The 23,561-nt window shown below is 35.0% G+C and overlaps 1 protein-coding gene across 5 annotated transcripts in view; it reads right to left on the bottom strand.

Annotated features, from left to right (window-relative positions):
• Positions 1–23,561, bottom strand: part of LOC110097248 (transcription initiation factor TFIID subunit 2) — a 114,944-nt gene that overhangs the window by 4,214 nt on the left and 87,169 nt on the right. For all 5 annotated transcript variants that reach the window (XM_020823515.2, XM_020823514.2, XM_020823516.2 and 2 more), the window contains exons 19-24: positions 21,258–21,344; positions 9,461–9,550; positions 3,562–3,620; positions 3,363–3,453; positions 3,096–3,264; positions 2,822–3,005 (exon numbers count right to left, since the gene is read on the bottom strand). In XM_020823515.2, the coding sequence (XP_020679174.1) occupies positions 2,822–3,005; positions 3,096–3,264; positions 3,363–3,453; positions 3,562–3,620; positions 9,461–9,550; positions 21,258–21,344 (680 nt within the window). The remainder of the gene's footprint in view (positions 1–2,821; positions 3,006–3,095; positions 3,265–3,362; positions 3,454–3,561; positions 3,621–9,460; positions 9,551–21,257; positions 21,345–23,561) is intronic.

Here is a 23,561-nt window from a genome sequence, read left to right as displayed (position 1 = left end):
TCTACAAGAGACTAACAAGATATATTTTCAATAGCCATCCAATCCTAGCACAAGAGATTAGAATACTTGAGCGCTTCCTCTTGTTTCTGGATTGAGGACTGGTGTTTACATGAGTGTGATTTGTGTTTTGGCATTCAACCTTCTCAAAGAGAGAGAAAGAGAGAATTTCAATGAATTATTTAAACACAACTCTGCTTTGTTTCTTAAGAAAGGCATCCACTTGTAAGGATACATGCAAACATAAATTTCGAAACATGGTACAGTTGGTCCTTCAGTTTTTTCTTTTTGTTTAATCAGTTTATTTCCTTATTCAAGTTGAAAGCTATGCATCACAGGGCTACAATGTGGTGCACTACGTTCCTTAAAAGACTACATAAAATTGAATTAGTGGTCTTACAGGTTTCTTTAGATCGTTACTAATAAGATTATTGTGAAGACTAAGGATCAATTTAGGGCGGTAGCAACTATTTATAGAAGTAGTTTTGGAATTGCTATGGAAAAATGGTTCCCTTTTTAAGGCATTTGTGGTTATATTATACATATCTTTTACCATTTAAGAAGTCGGATATGAGCTTTTTACAACTACAACACTCTATGTTATTACAACTTCTGATTAAAAGAATTTCTGAAAAAACAACTAGGAAATTAAAGCCAAATAAAACTATGCAGCATTCTAAAAAACAAATGAGTGAAAAACTACACCAAATGGACCCAAAAATGAATCCAAAGATATTAGGTTGATTGGTTGATCTAATGTAATTAGGTTAACCGCAGTAAACTCTTTGGAGCATATGTTGTTACGGAGAAATGATTTTAGTGTTAGGTGTCTACTTAGACATACCTAAAAGATACAAAAGGAAAGTAATATCAATATAAGTCATTTTTTAAGAATATCTTATTAGGATGATATGCTATTACATCCTCATAATTAGGATTATTAATCTCATTTGTTATATATATATATATATAACAATTCTCTCCCTTAAATTGGAGCATAAATGTCTTCTAGCTCTAACTTGTTTTATGAAAAAATAAGACGATAGATCATCCAGAACCCTAGTAAGGATGTCACATGTTCCAAAAAAGAAATAAAGGTAAAAATCTTCTTGCAAAGCATAACCTCAGGTATGAAATGACAGTTAACTACAACATGTTTGTACATGAAAATCAATATGATTCGCACAATGGACATAATATAGTGTCATAGACTGAGTAATGAAAAACATAAAAAAATCAAATTCTTTTAAAGGAGTTTTTACAATATCATTTTATATATCAAGTGTATCATAACTTTGTATTCCAAGTCTGCAATGGAACTGATAACAATAGATTTCATGCTTTTTTGAGTGAATAATTTATGTTAATTAAACTACCATTTTCTAAGGTAGATATCATGCTTTTAAAGGAGCCAACATAATCAAGTTCAGAGAATGCTTCAACATTCAAGAGTGCAACCTCTAGTATAAAACAACATTGAGAATGCAGAAACATCATAGAATGTTTCTATTTTGGATTTTGCACACTTACGCTAACCCCCACCATAGCACATTAAATGTAAATCCTAGCTAATCCAATTTCTTCATTAAGTCAATAGCATATATATATATAAAGGAGTCAGGGAGAGAGAGAGAGAGAGAGAGAGAGAGAGAGAGAGAGAGAGAGAGAGAGAGAGAGAGAGAGAGATGGATAGATGAAGTTTATATTAGTGATGTTACGCTCAAAATATGTTCTCAAAAACCACTTCCATTTTTTTAAGTTTAGATTGAATAAAATACATCTGAATGAGCTCAAACCTATGACAACAACATTAAGCTTAATCCCACTACATGGGGTCAGCATGAATCCTTATTCTCCATTGTGTCATATTAAAAGTCAAATTCTCATTTAAATCTAATAAAAAAATGTTATTTCTAATCTTTTATAACCAAGTCTTTTAAGGTCTACCTCTACGTTAACATAAGCCAAATCTAATACATCTACTCTCCTAACTGGGTTAACAGAAGACTAACATTTTATGTGACCAAATCATCTAAGGAGACTCTCTCTAATCTTATTTTCCACTGGAGCTACTCCAACCTTTTCACGTATATGCTCGTTTCACATTCTGTCTCTAAGAGTAAAGCCACTCAATCATATGAGCATCCTCATCTCTGCATCACTCAACTCAATGAGCTCAAACCTAAAAATACAAAAAAGAGAACCCACACAAATAACACAAACGAAATAATCTTAGTTTCAAATTTTTACCTCATCGACCAATCTTCCAGTACTTTAGCATAGTATTCTCAAAACCAATGATAAAACATTCATCCATGACACACCTAATACATGAAGCTTCCAAAATTTGTTACAAAGAACTTAAACACTATATGTGCCCTACCCCCTGATTAAACTTTTATAAAAAAGGCAACATTTCCCACTCATCTGATGAATCTGCTAGCGATAAGTAGAAAACAATCTACCTCAACATTCCAAAGTTGTGTTGATAGCAGACATTGTTATAAAATTTTCTATTTTCATAAATAATCAATAAAAATAAAAGAATAAAATATCTGCTTTGTTAAATTTGTTATTGCAAATGGTTTAAAAGAAAGTTATATCACCTTAAATCAATGTTTGAGCTTAGTTTTTTTTTTTTTTCCATAAAAAGACCCTATGTTTTATGAACTAGAAAACAAAATTCAACTTATTTCATGTCTTCAGTTTAAAAATACTATTTATTCTAGAAACAATAAAAATAGAAATAAACATGCAAGAACATCTAATGTAATAAGAAAAAAACATGAAGAAGATAAGCAAGCATGAAAGAATAGAACCCAACCTCCCAGCAACAATTTGTATAATGCAGAACAAGTGGTGTCGAAGGAAGACATTGTTGAAGGCCTTTCTGCTTGCAAGCAATCGTAAAAGCGCAACTAAAGTGGCACAAGATACAGCATTACCATTTTCAGATTCAGAGTTTATTTGACACAACTGCATCAAATGGACGGCCAACTTTGTTTGTCCTGCGATTAAAGCAGATTTGGCATCTAATTATAGATGGATTTTAGCAGATTATTGACAACGAAGTTGAATATATTTAATGTTTCACAAACCTGGTAAAGATGGTTCTTCCAACATGAACTTGGTAAACAAACAGATAGCAGCATCAAGACCTTTACAATAGTACTCCAGATCTAGAAGTGCTTTATTTGCTTCAATTCTAATCTTCCAAGATGATCTCTTAACATTTCTAAAAGGTTTTATCAGCTCAAAAACATGATCCTGCATGATGAAGAGGCCATGCCAAGCAGAGGAGTTGGGAAGGTTTCAAATTTGAAGATAACAATCTAAAATACCAAATAGAAAAAACAGCTGCTCACAATAGGAATTGTGGTTGACATCTTCAATGCAACTCGCACTAAGGTGTGGAGGCAGTTGATTGTAAGGATTCCATCATAACTAGGCATGAGACTGGAAAAAAGCTCAAAAATATCATGAATTGGAACATCAAAGAGCTAGAGATGCAGATTCACAAAAATTTATGGATATCTGCATATGTGGAAAGCAGTATTAACACACCTGTCAAATTGTAGAAGTCGATCAATGCATTTGAGTAGAGAAGGCAGGAAGGACATACTCTGAATTTTGGGTACACAGAAACAATATATTCAATCCCAAGGAACAGGTCATTACAGGAAAAATAATTAAGAAAATACAAATGCTTAATAAGTTGCTTCACCAAAATCATTGATTAATTATATATATATATATATATATATAAAGTTCATAATACATAAAAAAAATGAAGAAATGTTGAAAGTCCCAGATCTTAAGGAAAATTTCTAACCCAGCACCATAAAAAAAAAAATGTATAAACATGAGAGAATACATAAGCTACGAGTGCAGTAAAATTTTTGAGGAATCAGTAGGGTTAGGCTTTGTTTGATAATTTTATTGTTGCTGTGACGTGCAATGACATAAAGTCACGTATAGACTATCAGTGATGAAAAAGCTGCTCTGCGAGTGTTTTTCTTGCAGATTTTCTACCAATATCTCTTATCTTTTATTTAGGCTATATATATGATAAGAAAGAAAGATAAAGAAGAAAACAGAGAGAAAAAAATGTAAACTATTCCATAAGATTCTAGGGTAACTGTCACTTAAAACTCTTCTTGATGAGGACATCGACAGACGCTACCGACATGTTTATCGCCGGCGAAACCGCAGATCGACGGCCACGATTCAGCGCCTCTACTTTTGATTTAGATGACATGATGTATTTTATTATTGTCTTGTTTGATTTACTGTTTTCCCATTTTACCCCCGTGGGGAGTTATGTTTCTTTGTAGCCCAGAGGACAATTTAGTCTTTTCACTTTTTATGAGTCAAGACCTATATATAGTGGTCTCTTGTATCATTTTAATTTTTAATGAACATTTGAATGACATTTGTGTTTTATTTCTACTTCGTCTTGCATGAGTGCTTGAGAAGGAGGAGAAGCTCTCCACTAAATTCCCTCTCCTCCTCATCTTGCCGCCGGCCCTAGCATTGGCTCCCCCATTGATTGCCCCATTTAATGCTACCTCTTATTTGAAATTCAAATTGATTTCAAATAAATTTCCCCTCCAAATTTACTTAATCCTGAATTTAATTTCAGGATTGGAATTAATCCCTTCTTCTTCCCCTATTGGCCGCCGGCCTTGATTGGGATTAATGTCCATTAATTTCCACTTTATGGCATTGATCATATGAGGTTTGAAATTCAAATTCTAAGTAACCTCCCTCCCAAATTAATCAAAATTTGAAATAATTTCAGATTTGATTAGATCTCACCCTCTCCCCTCATCTAACCCAACTCCTCTCCCCATAACCCGCCGCCCCTCCCCTTCTCCCACCTTGGCCGAGCCTCTCCCCCATCCTCCTTGGGGTAGCGTTGGATGTTCATCACTTTTGGGATCAAGAGAATACGACGATATTCTTCAACATCCACTTCAATGTTGAATGGCGGATCCGGAGCTTGAGTGGGGACTTGTGTTCAACGCCGACAGGAGCATCAACATTCTACGTTCACCTTGTTTCGACGTAGGATTTGAAGACGAGACAACCGTGGAAGAGTACTTGGAGAGAGTCGTCCCGATCCTTGCAAGCATCTACGACCGACAATTTTCAAAGCACACGTGGAGCCTTGACGGTCACCTACGACATCCATCCCCGCCGGCTACTTTTCCTCCGACGAAGTTCCTTGGCGCCCTTTCTCTAGTGGTAACTTCCGTCATTGCTTGGATCTTCTATCTCCGCCAAAAGTCCACCAATCTTTGAGTGACACGGCCCCAAGGTGAAATTCTCGTTGTTAAACGTTGGGTTTTGTTATTGTACTGTGCATATGAAATTCGCCTAGAACTTTGAAAGATTCGTTTTGGTTAATCTTGTTTGCAACTCTTTTGCCTAAGCAAAGTTAGCGTTTCTAAATCTTAACTCTATCTTGCATGATCCCATAAAATTATAAAAGCAAACTTTAACAACTCTCTTTTTAATTTTGATCGTAACTCCTAGTAGTTTCACATCACTTCTAGTAGTTAAAACCAAATTAATTCACAGATCCCACTAGCCAATGACTTGAGTTATATTTTTTTACTACTTGCCAACACATTTTATTCTTGCTTCGAAGTTATAATAGCACCACACAAGTATGTGCAAAATCCAAAAGTGGGTCTTCTATCTATTCATAAACTTAGCCGATTCAACATCAATATAGGCCTTCATAAGCATGAATTTTCCATTTTAAAAAAAATCCCCTTCCAGGGCTTCATTTTAGGAATTTGAGAATCCTAATAACAACATTCAGGAGTTCTATGCCAGGGTCGTGCATTAGCTTACCAAACTTATAACAAAGTCCATGTCATATCTAGTAGACCCAAATAGATGAGTTTTCCCACCAACCATTAGCATCTTTCTTTATCGAGGGGCGAACTAATGCTAACACCACGCAATTTAATGTTGGAATCATTTGGAGTGCTAACCAATTTGCTTCCTGCAAAGTCAACTTCTTTTAAGAGATCTAGAACAAATTTTCGTAAAGAGACCGTAGGGCCAATTTTACTCTTAAAAATTTTTATTCTGAAAAATACCTAAAAGGGCATTGATTTCTCAATCTCTTCCTCTATTTTTTTTCTTCAAGATACTTATTTCCAAATCAAGATCTACTTGTTAACCTCCATGCATATTCCACAATCAATTCAACACAAGAAGTCAAGAATATGGGCAAAAAACCTTAATGGAATGAATGGTTTTTTTCAAAGGTATTGGGAGGGCAAATGAGAGGCTAAGGCTTCATTAAGGGCGGTTTTCTTACTGCTTCTTAAAGCAGCTTTCTAGTACAAAAATTAAAATTTTTGTATTAAAAGATTATTTTAAGAAGCAGAAAGAAAGCCATCCCAAACGAAACCTAAGTGTGAACTTGATTTTCATGAAGTGTTCTATTATTTCCCTTGTCCAAGTAATCATTTCATAAGAATTTTACAGATGAATATTTTGTAAATCGGGAGTTTTTGCCTTTTCCTGTCACTTGAGCAATTTGCAATTGAGAATCTTCCTCTACATAGGTATGTAATAACCTCATGCCAAATTTTTTTAGGGAGATGATTTCCTCTATATAGGTAAGTAATAACCTCATGCCAATTTCTTTTTTTTTTTCTGAAGGTGTAGCATTAAAATAAAAGTTTATTGTTTATAAATATTCAGAAAACTATTGCTCTTATGATTTTTTTACAGAATTGTCTACACAAAAATTATATTTAACATTCAACAAAACATAAGATATCAATTTAGAAATCATGGAATCAAGTTGATAGATATAATGCATAAAGACGTTTTCACATTTTAAAACAATATTGAAATGTGATTCTACTAACTACGCATAAAATTTGCCGGTGACTTTCATATTAACCTAATTGCGGTTATTAATGACTTGCAAAGTATGTGATCAATTATATATATTTGCCACTACAGTTGATTCACAAGAGTGAATTATAGAATAATTAAGTTAATGTGTCATACATTAAAATTATGGAAAAGAGTAATTGAGTATATGTTTTGATGTGATACCAATGTTTCTCAATTTGAATTCATACCAGGTAGGTCTACTATGGAAGCTATACATTTGTTGAGAGGTTTGATGGAGAAGTATAGAAAGAGTAAGGAGGATCTAAATATGATATTTATTGAATTAGAGAAATCATATGATAAAGTTTCAATAGAAGTGCTCTGGAGAGTATATATATATAGGAGCTGTAACTTATGTTCAAACACAAGGTGGTTTAACCAAGTATTTCAGTTGGATTACATAAAAGATCATCTTTAAGCCCATATCTTTTGCTTTAGTCATGGATTTTCTTACTAGACATTTGTAAGAGGGTGCAACTTAGTGTATGTTTTTCTCTGATGGCATTCTTCTTTTAATAAGACTAAGGAGAGAGTTGATGAAAAACTTGAATTGTGGAGGTCAACCTTAGAGTACAAAGATTTTCAATTACGACCATCTAATGCCGAATACATAATCTAATTTTAGTAGTAATAGATAAAGTGGTGGGATTGTAACATTGGGTGATCAAATCATAAAAAAGAGTGCAACTTTAAATATCTTAGGTCTATTGCTCAAAGAAATGGTGAAATAGATGGGGATATCATTAGTAGAACTAAAGTTGGATTACTGAAGTAGATGAAAGCATCGGGCTTGTTGGGTAATAAAAATATATCCCTCAAACTTGAGGAAAATTTTTATAAGATTGTGATGAGACCAGCAATAGGTGACACCTCCAGTTCAACATGTGATCTATCTTATTTGATTGGATTTAAAAAAAGATAAATTTTGACTTTTTGAGTTTTTAAATCATTTGCATGTCTTGGGTGTGTTTTGGTACATGAAAGTGATTGTGTAGGGTCTAGAATGAGTCCTAAGTGTAGAAAAATCTGAAAATGTCACTATTAGAGCGCCTCAATGTTGGTCGTACGAGCGCCTCAGTGCTGCTACAATACCAGACGCCAAATAGTTATGTTGCAGCACTCCAGTCTCGGGTTTCTAAGATTTTGAACTCACACTGTAGAGCTCGGATTGAGCACCGCAACCCTAGGCCAGAACATTTTAAATATATTTTAAAAGCACTATTTAATTCATTTGATAAAGCAGCCTACAACCGTAGGAGAGAGAAAAAGAGAGAGAGAGCTTTGAAAAGAAAAAAAGAGGATTTTTGAGCCGCCTCTAACTGTTTTCAGTCGTCATGCCAATTAGGAAAGTTATCCGGATCGAAATAGGTCACATTATGCCTATCTTAATTTTCAAAAATACAAAGTTTTTCTGATTAAATTTCTATTTTTGTTAAAAAAAATGCGAATAATTTTGCATTAGAAAGATATTTATCACGTAATTTAGAGTCTGAGATTATAAACATTTTGAATATTTTCTGAAATTAGTAGGAATTCAAATATTAGAGATAAAAGAGTTGGTTTTGTAAATAGTTAAGAGGTATCCGTATCATTTCTCCAACACCACAAACGACGAGATGCTTTGGTTTGGCATATCAGCTCCCTTGCCTACTTTCACATTTTCAACTCAAACATGCAAAAAGCTGCCACCGTTACAGAACAATTTTTAGATTTTTTAACTTGCAGAGAAACCTACTGAATGATTTAAGGCTAGCGTTTAATTTGAAAGTTTTAATTTTATTCTATTTTGTTCCACAACAGTTTTTGTAATTTAATTGCACCATGCTTTTTTCCCTCAATTTTAATGAGAAAGGGTTCCCCTAATTCTTATTTTGATTAAAAAAAAAAAAACAATTCTTCTTATTGATCAACCTTCAATGGTAAACCATTCTCACATTTTGAAACAAATTAGACCTTGGACTTGATACTCAAAACCAAAAGAGGGAACCTCAGATCTCAAAACTACACCTTGAAATCATTCATACGCTGATGTATAATTTTCTCTACTTCAGCCAGAATGTAGCAAACGTATGCCCTTTCAACAATATAGAGGAAAACAAAGGGTTTTTGTTAAATCTTTAAAAGAGGGTGGCAACAAAATGAGTTGATTCACTAAAGCATCTATCGGGATACTCTAGGATTCCACAAAAAAAGACAATTAAAAACGGAAATAAAAAATTCAGAATAACGGATAACAAAAAAATTAAAAGCTTTATTTTACCGCTGCATTTCAATAAGAGCATATCTTGGACATAGAAAACATGATTTAGAAAATCAGGATTTATTTTTTGTGTGAAATTTAAATTACTACAATTGAGAGTGTTTTGACGTGTTTGTGGAGCTCATAATCAATTTAAATTTCAAAGCGCACTAACCAAATGCAAAATTAGTAACTTAGTAAAAGAAAATTAAGCTTTCTAGGCCTTAAAAACGGAGTAAAATGATATATTTAAAAAATAAAATATTATACTGGTGGTGAGGAAAGTTAAAAACGTACCAGCTGACTAAACTCAAGTTCACCAATAGAGCGAACCAAACTGATGAGCCAATAAACATCTGAATAGGGATTCCCGTTGTTATCATTGTACTAAAAGAGGACAAATAAGGAATAAATACAAGATCAAGCTTGCAATATCTAGCATTCGTAAAACTCTCATAATACATCTGATAGAGTAAATAAGCTGAGAAAACTGAAACAAACATCTAATAAAAAAAAACATAATTTATTAATTATTAATAAACTAAAGAATATTTCATGCTATCGAGTGTATATTTCTAGACAAACAAAAATTTATATCACAAATAAATCAAAAATTGTTTTCTAGTATTAGTTAATCAAAGGCCTTTACATAATGGGAGAACAATGTCCAATGATAATGCAAGATAACATGTTCTGTGGCCTAAGGTTTGCAACGGTGATCTAAAGGTAATGATATGATAAATCGAGTCAGATGAAATTTCAATACGCAATTTTGGCTAGAAAGCAAGTCATCCAACTCTGCAATGATCTTCCACTAGAAAATAATGTTTAGGTGACACCCAAATTTCAACGAAAAGATTTTGGTCTATGCATAGACATTAAATAGAGATCATAAAAAGAACACAATCAATATAATTTATCATATCATTACATTTAGATCTCTGTTAAAACCTTAGACCATAGAGCGTCTTGCCTCACGTGATCATTGGACATTGTTCCTCAAATAGATAAAAGGAATAATGTTTGAAAGGATGAGATTTAGATCTCACATATGATTAAGGATCATCATCACAAAACATAAAAAAGTATTCATATAAAAAAATAGAACTTCAGAATGCCATAGATTAACTATCACACTTTAAAAAAAAAACCCTATTTATATATGATTGTAAGAATTAATGACTTAGAAGCTACCCAAGTGAGAGAATTAGATTCTTGCTATGCTTAATTGGTTCATCATCTCATGATATTGATGATGAATTTCTTAATTATGATCAACAGACTCATTAAAATCTTATCCAGTAATTCTCCAGTTACATTCCGTTAGAGTATGTCTCATCTTTACAAATATCATAATTTTCACATTAAGAATCATTGACTTAGAAAGGATGGATTTAAATATGTGCTCTATAATTGGTGGAAAAGCTTTCATGTCCAAGAAGATGGTGCCCAAAGAACGTTTTTAAAACTAGAGCTCATCTAGAGAAGAATTAAGGAGTGGAGAAAATATATTTTTAGTCAGTCTAAGCTAAATGAGGGCTACTGTTGACCTGCTATATCAAAACACACAAAAAAAAGAGATAAAAAAAAATCCCATACCTCATGCAGGCGTCGCACGTTGCTCGCACGACCTCGCGTCGTTTCATCCCACCTGGCGTCGATAAAAGACAAAGGGAGTGAGGCCTTCGGCCTCCACTGACGCTCCCGCTCTTTCCCCTCCGAGCTCACTCCCTCTCTCTCACGCTCTCGCCTCCTCCTTCGTAGCTCAACAACTTCGCTCCTCCGTCGACTTTCCCTTCCAGTAGGATTGGAAGTTACGCATTTTGATCGGAAGCAACCGCAGGAGCTCGCTGGCTTTGGAACTTTCTCCCCTCCGATCGTTTCTTCAACCCTTCGTGGCTGTTCGGCTTGGCCCCTCCTCCGACCCGTTCCCTACCTGTCGGATCGAAGGTTACAACAGTTTGATAGGAAGTGGCCACAGGAGCTCATCGTGAAGGCGACTTCCTCCCTTTCGCGCGTGCTCTTCGGCACCCTCCTGGTCGCCCGACTTCGCGCCTCAGACGACCTCCCTTTCTAGTCGGATCGGAGGTTAAGACATTTTTGATCGGAAGTAACAAGGGAACCCGCCGACGGTGAAGATAACTTTATCCCTTCGTGCGCTTCTTCGGCCCGCTCCTGGTGTTCGACCCCGCTTGCTCGACGACTTTCCCCTCCCGCCGGATCAGAAACAAAAACGGAAGCTCACTGGCTGTGTAAGTAACTTTCTCCCTTGCGCATGCTCCCACGGCCAAATCCCTCAAATCCACGGAGCAGAGGGATTAAGTTATTTTTTTTAATTATATAAATAAATGATATAATATAATTAATTAAAACTATATTAATTAAATGTAATTAACTACAATTATTATTTTTAATTAATCAAAATTTATAAATTAATTATTATAATTATATTTTATTAGAATTAATTAATGTTAATTAAGTTAGAATTAATTCTAAATTAATCATAATCAATTTTAATAACTTTAATTGATTATAATTAATTAAGAATGATTAATTAAAAATGATTAGTTAATTAATTATATTTAATTGATGTTAATTATAATTAAATAAAATATGTGTGATCCTCTTGCCTTGATCCTCGAGCTGACACCGCCGAGAGTCGCCGACGACTCCCCCAAGGTATAATCTAAACTCAGTTCCCGTTTTCAATGTTTGCGGCGGACTGGCGACCCCTTAAACGCGCTCTCGTAGCACAGTGGGAGGAAATCCGGTGCGGTGCCTACGACGAGGCAGGTAATCACTTTAAATCCCATTTTCGGTGTTTGCTGCGGACCGAGGAATCACCTATACGTGCTCTCGTAGCACGGTAGGAGGGAGCCCAGTGCGACGCATATGAAGAAGTGGGTAAGCCATATACACGCTCTTGTAGCGTGGTGGAGAGATTCACTTGTGCTCTCGTATGGATACCTTTCAAAGACTTCATACACGCTCGAGTAGTGTGGTGGGATGAAAAATGTACGGCCCGGTGTCCCCTGACACCTACCATACACGCTCGAATAGCGTGGGGGGATGGCCCAGTCTCTTGGTTTTTCCCCTAAACGGGGGAGACGTCGGGAGGCTGCCGAAATTTTCACTGAAATAAGAGACTTGGACAAAATTTGAACAAGCTGAACTTGAACTCAGACTCGGACCTGTTTGAACTCAAAAAAGAACAAAAGATGGACACCAATGAACAATGACTTGTGGACTTTTGAACTTGATAGAACACCTAAACAAAACCTAAATGATTTCTAAAGGTCAAAACTCAAATAAAATAAAATCAGTCTGGATCCAAATTCAAATCAAATTGAGTATTTAATTGAACTTGCAAGAACTTTAGAAGATCTTGAACTTGAACACTAAACAAAATACTTGAACTCGAATTATACAACGTTGAGTGGGACTTATAAGCTTGATGAATTCAAGTTTGAATGAAACTGAACTGGAACTCAAACACAAGAAAAGAACAAAACTTGAATCACACGCGAGGGAACTCAAAAAACACTTGTGCAGTCAATGGTGACTCAATGTCAGATGAAATACATTGATCCTAGCAAGGTTTAAAATTGCGTAAATAAGCCTCGAGGCTAGGGGTGTCAATATTTGACACGACTCGAACAACCGACCCGAACCCGAAACGGGTCGGGTTCGGGTTCAGCATTTCGACCCGTTTCAAAAATCGGGTCGGGTTCGGGTTAATCCTTTGACCCGAAATTGACCCGAAAGTGACCCGATTTTGACCCGGCAACCCGAGATTGGCCCGAAAAGAGGAGTTTGACCCGTTTTTGACCCGAAAATTAGCCATTTTTTTGTTAGAAACGGGTCATTTGGGTCGGGTCGGTTGACCCGGACCCGAAGCGGGTCGGGTTCGGATCAGGAAAACTAACCATTTTTTAAAAACGAAAGGTTCGGGTTGACCCGAATAGTGCCGGGTCAGTTTCGGGTTCGACCCGAACCCGACCCGTGACCCGAAATTAACACCCCTACTCGAGGCGTTTTTCGTCCGTGAGGCGCCTTGAGGCGGTGTGAGGCGTAAGCCTCGCCTACGAAGAATTGCGTAAATGAGAATTTAAGAGTTTTAGCAAGTAAAAAATAGTAAAATTCTATCATACAATAAAAACATCTAAATGACAATTAAAATTAGGGGAAAGTAAGAAAATAGATGCAATAAAATCATGTCCCAGAGTACAAAACCACAAAATATTAGTTTATCAAAACTCCCAAAGTATAATTAAGAAAGAACATATAACGCAAAATTCTAACCGTTTTGATGTATAGAACCTATATCGTATTTTAAGTATTTTGGAAATTATAATTTTCGGAAGAATAGAAATGCCCAAAGTACCCTTACTTGTCCCTTAAGCCGAATTTGTTTAAGCAAGGGCATAAGGGTCATTAGGAAATCACCCATCTTCCTATTATGAGAAGAACCGAACCCCTCCTCTCTCTCATTTCACGCACGCTAGGCCAAACCGAGCGGAACGAAGGGCGTGAGGCGCGGGTAAGAGCGTCGACGGGCTTCTTCGGGCGGCTCCGGCGAGGATTTTCGGGCGTGAAAAATTGAGGAAAACGTAGAGGAGGTTAAGGGAAGCCAAAGGTATGCTTTGGAATATATTTTTTCCCCCTCTTTCTCAAGATTTTTGGAAAGAGAAATTTTAGGGTTTTTCTCCAAAAAATGGGTTTCCTAATGATTTTTGAAAGATAACTATGGAATTTGATTTAAGTTTTATAAGAATAAATTGAATTTTGTAAATTAGGGTTTTGAAGAAATGAGAGTTTTCTTTGAGATAAGTTTAGGGAAAGGTAGTGTGATGTTTTTAAACTCTAATGTGTATTGTTTTTATAAAAATGTAGATTTTTGAAATTTAGGGTTTTATCCAATTTTGATTTTCTATCAAAATACCTTTGTAGAAAAGTTTTTATTTGTTGTTAGGAAGTCTTTTTGTGAAGATGGATTCTTTTTAGGAGATATTTTTGCTTGTCCTAATGGTTAGGATTTTTTCAAAAGCTAGAGTTAGGATGGAATCATAATTCTAGTGAAGGTAATGGAATTAGCATGGTTTATGTGAGGGGGTTTTATAGAAAAATCAATGCTTGATGTGTTGAAGAGTTACATGCTTAACCTAGGGGTTTTTCTTAAGGTTGAGAGAGAGAACTTATGCTTATACCTTATGCTTGCCACTTGTAGAGTTTGACTTCATAAGAGGAAAAGGGGCGTGAGGACTTTTGAAGGATCACCTTGTGGTGTACAAATTGAGGTAGATGGAATGGACGTTCTTATAAATTTAGTCAACTTTTCTTTCATTGCAATTACATAGAAATAGCAAAACTCCTTTATGCTTATTATGATGTTTTAATGACTCATGTTTATTTGTAAAAGATCATGAACATTTGAAGCAAATGCAAAGGTTCTCTTTATGCAAATGTATAATTCATGAATGGATCTCATGCTCATTTCTCTACTCTTACTATACATGTCTTTCATCTTTACATGCAAAAGCACACATAAGCATATCAAGCATGCATATCCCTAAGAAAACATACACTTGATTAGTTTATGAATGGTTTACATAAAACATCTCTTATGGTTATATATGTAATAAGTGTATGTGCATGTTGACGCGGGAATATCACATGATAAAGGAGGCTCTTATGAGCCATGATAAAGGATGATTCCTATGAACTAATGGTAAAAGAAATGGCCAAATTTTATGTACCTGATCAGTATAAGTGGTACTCCCGAGACGGGTGTTATATTTACATATTAAACTATTATGAACAATTCATATTCATGTTATATGCATTTGAGACTATCATGTGAAGCAAAATGCTAAAAGAAAAATGGAAATATTATGAAAGGAATAAGAACTTGAAGGTTGAGGAAAAGGTATGCATCTCTTTGAGCAAAATTTGATATTTGTTAATGATTATTTTGTTAAAATACTAAAGCATGTTATAGTTTCCTTTTATTGGCTCTAAATTCATTTGAATTCCATTCACACTTATTGAGTTTTATGACTCACCCTCGTTGTGGGAACACTTTTCAGGAGGATCTAAGAAAGGATAGATGACAGACCAACCACCGCGCACTTACCATCGTAGGGAGATGACGGGCAGCAGGTTCTTTTGAGTTTTGATTTTTGTATAGAAGGTTTAGAAATGATAAGTAAGAAAATGATTATTGGATCTCCTTTTGTATTTTGTAAACTCAATGTGGAATCCTTATGTTAGTGTTTTTGTATTGAAGAAATGAAAAGTTTTTTTTGTTTGAAGACTCTATAGTGGCTCTTTCCTTACGTTTTGGTTCATGTTTGGAGATATGAAAGTTGTGTATCGTGAGTTTTTTTTTTCCTCCTGTCCGACCTCAGTTCCCGCCTCACACTTGCGAGCTAACCGGGCCGGATCGTGACACCTCCTAAGCAGATAAATAGAAGTAGACAGGGTTCAAATCATTGAATAAATTTGCGGTCACAAAATTGACCGAAATGTTTATTTTATACATTCATATCAGGCCTTCAAGGCCTTTAACAAATAAAATTCATAAACAAAGGCAGAAACCTACGAGAAACCCGATCATCAATCAACAGCTTGGTCGAATTGACAGGGTTCAGTCAATAAAGGAAAATGACCCCAAACACCCCGATGATGGCCGTGTTGAATGTTTATCTCAACCGGAGGGGATCACAAACATTTTCAAATTACTCCCAAATATCCATCAAAATTCCCAAAAAACATCCAGAAATTCCAAAATCCAAAATATTTAAAATTGAAACTCAATCATCAACCACTCAAAGTAAAATTCATCCACCATCCTCAACAGTTTGCCGAAGTGAACAAATTAAAAACTACTTCAGCTCACAAAGAGCCAAATGCCTAATCGAAAATATCACTATGATTATTCTCAAATAATCTCCTGCTAGCAAGAACGTGGTACGTGTCCTCTAACCGACGGTTTTGCCGCCAAATGACACCGCAGGATAAACGGTTATGACTCGGGGCCCTCTGAACCGAATGGTTTTGCCGCCAAATGGCACCACATATACCGGTTATAGCCAGAACCGATACGCTCATTAATGACATCAAATCATTGAGATATGAATCAATAGGATATAATCGATAGGGCACAAAGCCCTCTGTCAGCTAAGGAGAATTCAAATTTGTCCCCTTATCTACAAACTGATCTGCCTTCCAAAATTTACCTCGGAACTTAGTCCGTTAAAACTCCCTCGCCCAAATAAAAGCACAATCAATGGCGGGGAGGCCGGAGTCGAATTTTCGGAGCCCACAGCTACGAAGCAACCATATCATACCTAAGCCTTCACCGAGAATAGGATTTGCTCCTTAAAATATTTAGAGACTTAAAACATAGAGAAAAAATGGCTTTTAGTTAAACTGAAAAAAAAAAAAGAAATTTATTGGCATCAAAAATTCAAAGTGACATTATATATTTAAGGGGATAACAATACTTCTTTTCCCACAAAACTGTTAATGGTAGACAAAAATATAGCTTCATCCACTCTATCTCAGAAGGTTTTAAGTTTTTTTCACAATAAAGATGATATTATTCATGTTTTTTATTATCTATTGTGATATGAAGCAGATGCAGAAGAAAACCTTGGCTCAATATTCAATTTCAACAAAATAGAAATTGGCAACAAGAAAACGATGAAGAAGAATACTCCAGAACACTTTTTAATGGACTATACAAGAAGGAAACGACAGGATATATGTGATCTATGAATAGAGAGGTAGATCAGCTCTCCCAAATAATCTAGACTCAGCTAGGAAGCCCTCAAAGAAAAGAACTATAGTAAAACACAAAATTCAGCAATCACATACTCTAAACCCTAAACAACTCCCCTTAAATAGTCCTAAAAGACAAAATCATAAATAGAACCGTCCTAAACAATTAAACATAATTTAAGAAACCTTCCTAAACAATTAAACATATTTTAAGAAACATCCTTAAATAATATTTCCTCTTATTTAAATTCAAATTGAAACCCTTTTCCTAAATAATTCCGTCCTTATTCCTCATAATATAATAAATCACAACTTTGCTGCTCAACAAGGGGGGCAGAACTTTCCATGTTTTCTGCTCTAGGTCTGCCCAGTCAGATGACTAGTTTGGTCCATGTTGTACCGAATGGTTGGGTTGGATGCCCCCTCCAATCATATCATATTGTAAAGAGATTATCAATAAAGAATCCTTAAAAGATTTCTTTTCTTTCTTAAGCTTTACCTGCATGATGATCCTTCTATCACTTTAAGATTGGATACCTCTTTTTTTTATCCATAAATAAAACAAAAGAGGTGATTTTCTCTTTGGACCTAGCAATTCTTCTGGCCCTAATGGATTTTCAAGCTCTTTTCAAAACATGCATGTCTATTGTGTTTTTTTTCAAAGCATGTCTATCATTCATCCAAATCTCGAGCTTATGTTTAATGATATTCACCATGGTAAAGCATCTCTTGCCAAACCTAGCTCTACCACCACTACCATGTTCCCAAAAGAGTGTATTTTGAATATCTTAAAGATTTCAAACCTATAAGTCTTTAGAATGGTGCTTTTAAAATCTTTATAAAGACAATCACCAATAGAATTGCATCTACGATGCGTAAACATGACGATATTTCTCAAGGTGCCTAACATCAATTATGCCTAAGAATCTTGATGACTAACGTAAGCAGTATTGATTGTATTGTGCAAGCTGGTAAAGCAATGTGTGGGAAATCACATGTGAAGATAGATCAACAAAGATGGGAAGGAAGGGGCTTTAGTTTAAGTTTTATTTTTCTTTTCTTTTTTTTTTTATTGCCATACAGCATGCACATGAGAAAATGGTGCCCAAAGAATTCGATGATTTTTTTATGAAACATGCATTTATATGCATACAATGTTTATTTGAAGTGTGTCAAATTGAGTCCTCGCCTAATGAAAGTTTTTATTCACCCATGTCTAGTTTTCAATTTTCATAGCATGAATTCTTTTCATTAACGTTATTGCCCCAAGAAATTTTTTCATCCTTTTTCTAGTACAACAAATTGGGCCATATGCAAGCGCATTCTCGGTAATTTTGAAATCCTAGACGTGTAAGCATGGTCTATTATGTGAGACAAGCGACGTTTTAGACATTTTAATGCATGTTGCCCCATATTGCTTCTATTGTTCATCACTGTTATGAACCCACATACTGTGATGGAACAACAAAGCAAGACAAAGATAAGCGATACCAAACAGACTATCAGTGAAATTCAGCGTTCACACAGCGAGAGGATTCAACCAACATGAATGAGGGATTACCAGGCGCACAAAGCTTAGGGAGTGAGTGGATGTGCGACTAATAATATAAGTGATCATAAGAATATAATTTATGTAACCAACTGTACAAGAGTTTATTTTATATCTCCCAAACCATTAAGTTTATTAGCAATTATGGACAGATGTCACCATTGAAGGGAGTGAATTAGAAGCATAATAATTTTAAAAGGTTGAGTATAAGTTGCCACGGACAAGTTAAAAGCAAAAGGAAATGGAAAATCTTAAACCTTCTCTTTCTTCCCTATTTTCCTTCTCAATTTGGAAATTTCTTCTACTTCTTTACTTGGAATTTCATCTTCTAACCTATTTGTTGGAGCAGTCGGCGAGCAGCAATTGTAGCCTATGACCCATCAGCCATCTTCATCATATTTGATCACATTGATTGCAAAATGCATACGGAGATCAACAATAGCAAAAATAAACAAATAAGGTGACTTGATGGTGATATAGACGAATAAACATCAACATTACTACACTTGCCCCAACTATTTGGATATGGATGTAGAAAAGCTGAGATGAACTATAAGTCCTATAAAAAATGTAATGGAACAAACCTAATCCTAAAGAAAGATGCAAATTAACAGCAACTAGGTTAAAAAAAAAATAAAAAAAAAAAAAAAAAAAAAAAAAAAAAACAGCAACTAGGTAGAGCATGATGAATGTTCACCAACATTCAGCAAAAAATTTTGAGAAGAGAAAACACCAAAAATTCAAAGGGGTGCTTCGTTGCAAACAAGAATTAGCTTTTTTAGCTATAATATTAGGAGAATAGTAAGATTAGGACATGTTACCTTTTAATGAAAGTGTTCAGTTAATAGTGCATTTGATTAGTAATAAATAATCAAATTTATCATCATAATTAATTAGGGGAAAATGAGGCCATCAACAAATAACAAATCATTAGTAGTGAAACAAATTTTCACATTCCTAAGCAAATATTTACATATCAAGCCATAATACAAGATTTATTATTCGTGAGGCTTTAAACTTACTTATTTTGAATGCAGTTGTAGTCAGCCGTGCAATAAGACAATTGTGAATTCTGAAGCAGAGTAATTTTAGATGTTTATATGTACGTCAAAGCCTTCAACTTCTATATCCAACATTACTAACGGCAATGGATAAATGAGTGAAGTTCAAACTTCAATTTGACCTAACCTTCTTAGATTTTTTTTTTCTCCAGAGCAACCACAAAACTTATTTATTTCTTGCTTGATAAATTGGAACTTGTGGTATGATCATAGGAAGATTTTTTATGTAATAACTACTACAGAGTCTTTATTTGACTGTTATTTTCTTCCTTAATTTTTTCAAATCTAATTGAGCTCAGACACTCGTATGATGATCCTTGTTGGCACTTACTTTGGTTTAAGGGGAGAATAGGCAGCTAAAAACGTAAGACAATGCAGGGGCTGCAGTCAATCATATCATAATTGACACTATTTCAGCAGGTCACAGTCAACAAGCAAACGTTGAATAGGATTAGGTTTACATACCGAGAATTTAAAAGAAGAACGATATGAACAGAAACCATTTCGTTTTTTTTTTTTTTTTAATTTGTCAAGGTACAGTCCTGGAAACTAAAGACAACAAGGACACTCATGATGTAGACGGATTAGCATGGATAGGATCGTCATTTTCAACTGAAAGGGCAGTAGCTCTTTACCAATTATTAATGTTTGTGAATCAACTATAACTTTTATAAATGAATGTAAGTGGCCACAATAGTTTGCCCGGATAAGGAATGCAAATCAAGAAAATCTGGAGAAAACATTGATGCAATATGCATCCTTTAGAACAACTATCCCATTGTGGCACGTCTAATGTTACACCTTTGCACATTTAAATAGATAATGAGAGAGAGAGAGATTGTGTGTTCAGCAGCCCACTCCCAACTCCAAACAATATGGGCGATAGGAGGTGAATTGGCATAACCAACTCAATGAATGGATGGAAATCTGCGGAGAATAAGATAGACATAAAATGTACGCCAACCTAACCAACCCAGCTATTGTACTTTACAGTTATCTCACAGAAAGTCCACCTAACATGTGCATGAGCTTCTTCCCTGATATACCATGAAGGCCCTCACCATTTTCAATAAGAGCTTTAAGGAAGGGTTTATGTTTAAGGGGAAAATTTTTCATACAGGTATGACTTTTTCCTATAAAAGTTAATTACGAACAGGGCAGTATCAGAATTTAAACAATCCAGAGGATCATTTGGCTGCACCCTCATACCCACCCAAAAGAACATATGCCAACCAGGAGCAGTAAAATAGCAGCCACATCATGAATCTCTGCCTAATAAAAATGGAAGTAAGGTGGTGGCCGACTTGCATTGAACAGAATCTAGCCCCTCCAAAAAGAATAAACAGGAAACAACAGGCTGCTTAGACTGCAAGGAATCTTTCCCCTAAGTTTGCAGAAGGAAAAAAGGGTGCTGAAATCTGCGTGCAGTTGGGGTCTTTTTCAAGTTATTTGGCTCAAGTTCATATTTATTTGATATTTTGACATTTAATTATTTAACTGATAAATATGGCAGTAGTGATCATGATCTAAATTTGCATTTCAATATGAGATACTTAAAGGTCTGCTCAGTTAGAACATCACCATAATACTACGCTAAAAAGCTTTCAAAGAAAACATGGCATTTTCAAAACAATGCAGTAAGATAAATTATTCACAAAACAATCGCAACAATTTTTGGCATAAGACCAGCAACTGCAATTACCTTCAAAAGTTGCAAAAGAAACTCAACTGCTTCCCTTGGGCTTTTATTGTCTGCAGATCTAACCAAAGCTACGGCATGTGGAATGGCCTACAACAATAAAAAACTAGTGAATTCCGCTTCAATCTCATTAATACGTCTTACAGAACCATAACATTCATAGCAAATGAAAGTAAAGGGGCCGTAAAACAAAGCTTAAATTATTATATAGTTCTAAATGAACAAGCCTTGAAACTTAAGTCTTAATTATGCCAAAAATCTACAGAACCATTGAAGGAATAGTAGAACGTAACAGAAACATAATACTTCCAATTGGTAAAATAACCCCTTGAACTGCTTCTATAGATCAATATAGTAGTTTAGCCATGAGAGTTTCAAGCCAACTTGTTGAAAACTAATTCAGATGTTAAAATGCTTAAATTTGTTAACTGCCGTTTAAGATAGTGTAATCATCGGATAGTCATACTTCAATACATAGCATTGTTTAATAAAACATTTTCGAGTTACAGCATGGGAAACCTAACAGGTTCAAACTTATTCTGAATTTACAACTAAATTGCTAATCTACTTTTTATTCAGTTGTTAACAGGCCTACTAACCTGATTAAGAAAAACCTTATTTATTAACATGATCAGCCCACATACAACAACAACAACGTCAAGCCTTTATCCCACTACGCAAACTTATTCTGAATTTACAACTAAATTGCTAATCTACTTTTTATTCAGTTGTTAACAGGCCTACTAACCTGATTAAGAAAAACCTTATTTATTAACATGATCAGCCCACATACAACAACAACAACGTCAAGCCTTTATCCCACTACGTGGGGTCGGCTACATGAATCCTTTTTCTCCATTGTGTCCTATTAAAAGTCAAATTCACGTTTAAATCTAATAAAGAAAGGTCATTCCTAATATTTTCTAACCAAGTCTTTTTAGGTCTACCCCTACCTTTCTTAACAAGTTAACATAAGTCAAATCTAATACCTCTACTCTCCTAACCGGGTCATCACAAGGCCGCCGTTTTATGTGACCAAACCATCTAAGGCGACTTTCTCTAATCTTATCTTCTACTGGAGCTACTCCAACCTTTTCACGTATATGCTCATTTCGTATCCTATCTCTAAGGGTAAAGCCACTCATCCACCTGAGCATCCTCATCTCCGCCACACTTAACTTAGTATTATGCTTCTCTTTTAAAAGCCAACATTCGGCACCATAAAGCATTGCAGGCCTCACTACCATCTTATAGAATTTTCCCTTAAGTTTGAGGGGTACATTTCTATCACATAACAAGCCCGATGCATTCCTCCACTTCAACCATCCAACTTGAATTATGCTGATAATATCCCCATCTATTTCACCATCACTCTGAACAATAGATCCAAGATATCTAAAACGTGTACTCTTATTAATGACTTGATCACCCAAAGTCACAATCCCCTCACTAGGATAAATTTTTATCTTTTTGCTAAATAAAAATTGGGATACAATAAATTATATTTAAAATTTTTTCATAAAATGTTTGACACGAGTGGTAAATTTCTTTTTAATATTTTTTAAATGGACATGTCTTCGACATATCTGACAAGTGTCAGATGCGTGTTGGATGTATGTCATGTCCGATACATATCAGACACTACATAACTCGTTGACGAAAAGTGTTGGTGCATCATAATTGAAAACTCTACATTCATTTAGTTGATTTTCTTGTATTATTGAGAAGCTTTTTTTAATTGCTTTTTTCTATTCAAATATTGACGATCATGGTAGAATAGCATACACCCTCCCTTTTAGTTATCTTTTAGCATAGGAAAATGTCAATATATAAATATTCTCTATATTTAATAAGTGGTATAAATCATGGTTGCTCCTTACTCTATTATATATAAAGTTTTCCTCCATAAGATAACAATAAAGAGATTTCCCTTTTGAGAGAAAAGATTATCAAAGCTCAATGACACTTCTCCTCGAACTAAGATAGAAGCATTATATATCTGCACAACAACACGCCCTTGATCCAGCCTCTTTGTCCCCAATCCAATCCCAAACACCCTCCTAAACCCATGCCACCTCCAACCACGAAATCTCAAGCTCAGGTCAGCCCTTCCTCTAATGAAGGGGTTACATGGAAAAAAAAAATTTTCAATGAATTGCAAAAAAATAAGGTTATCATCTCAAACAACACTCAATGGAGAAAAAATATTTATGTAGTTGACCTCACATGATTGAATAAAGGTTTGTTGTTATTACTATAGTACCTCAAACAACACTCAGCAAGAATAAATGGAAAAAAAAAGGAGGT

Source organism: Dendrobium catenatum, unplaced genomic scaffold, assembly GCF_001605985.2.
Source record: "Dendrobium catenatum unplaced genomic scaffold, ASM160598v2 fragScaff_scaffold_183, whole genome shotgun sequence".
Taxonomy (NCBI): Eukaryota; Viridiplantae; Streptophyta; class Magnoliopsida; order Asparagales; family Orchidaceae; genus Dendrobium; species Dendrobium catenatum.
This window is presented reverse-complemented; position numbering and strand designations above follow the sequence as displayed.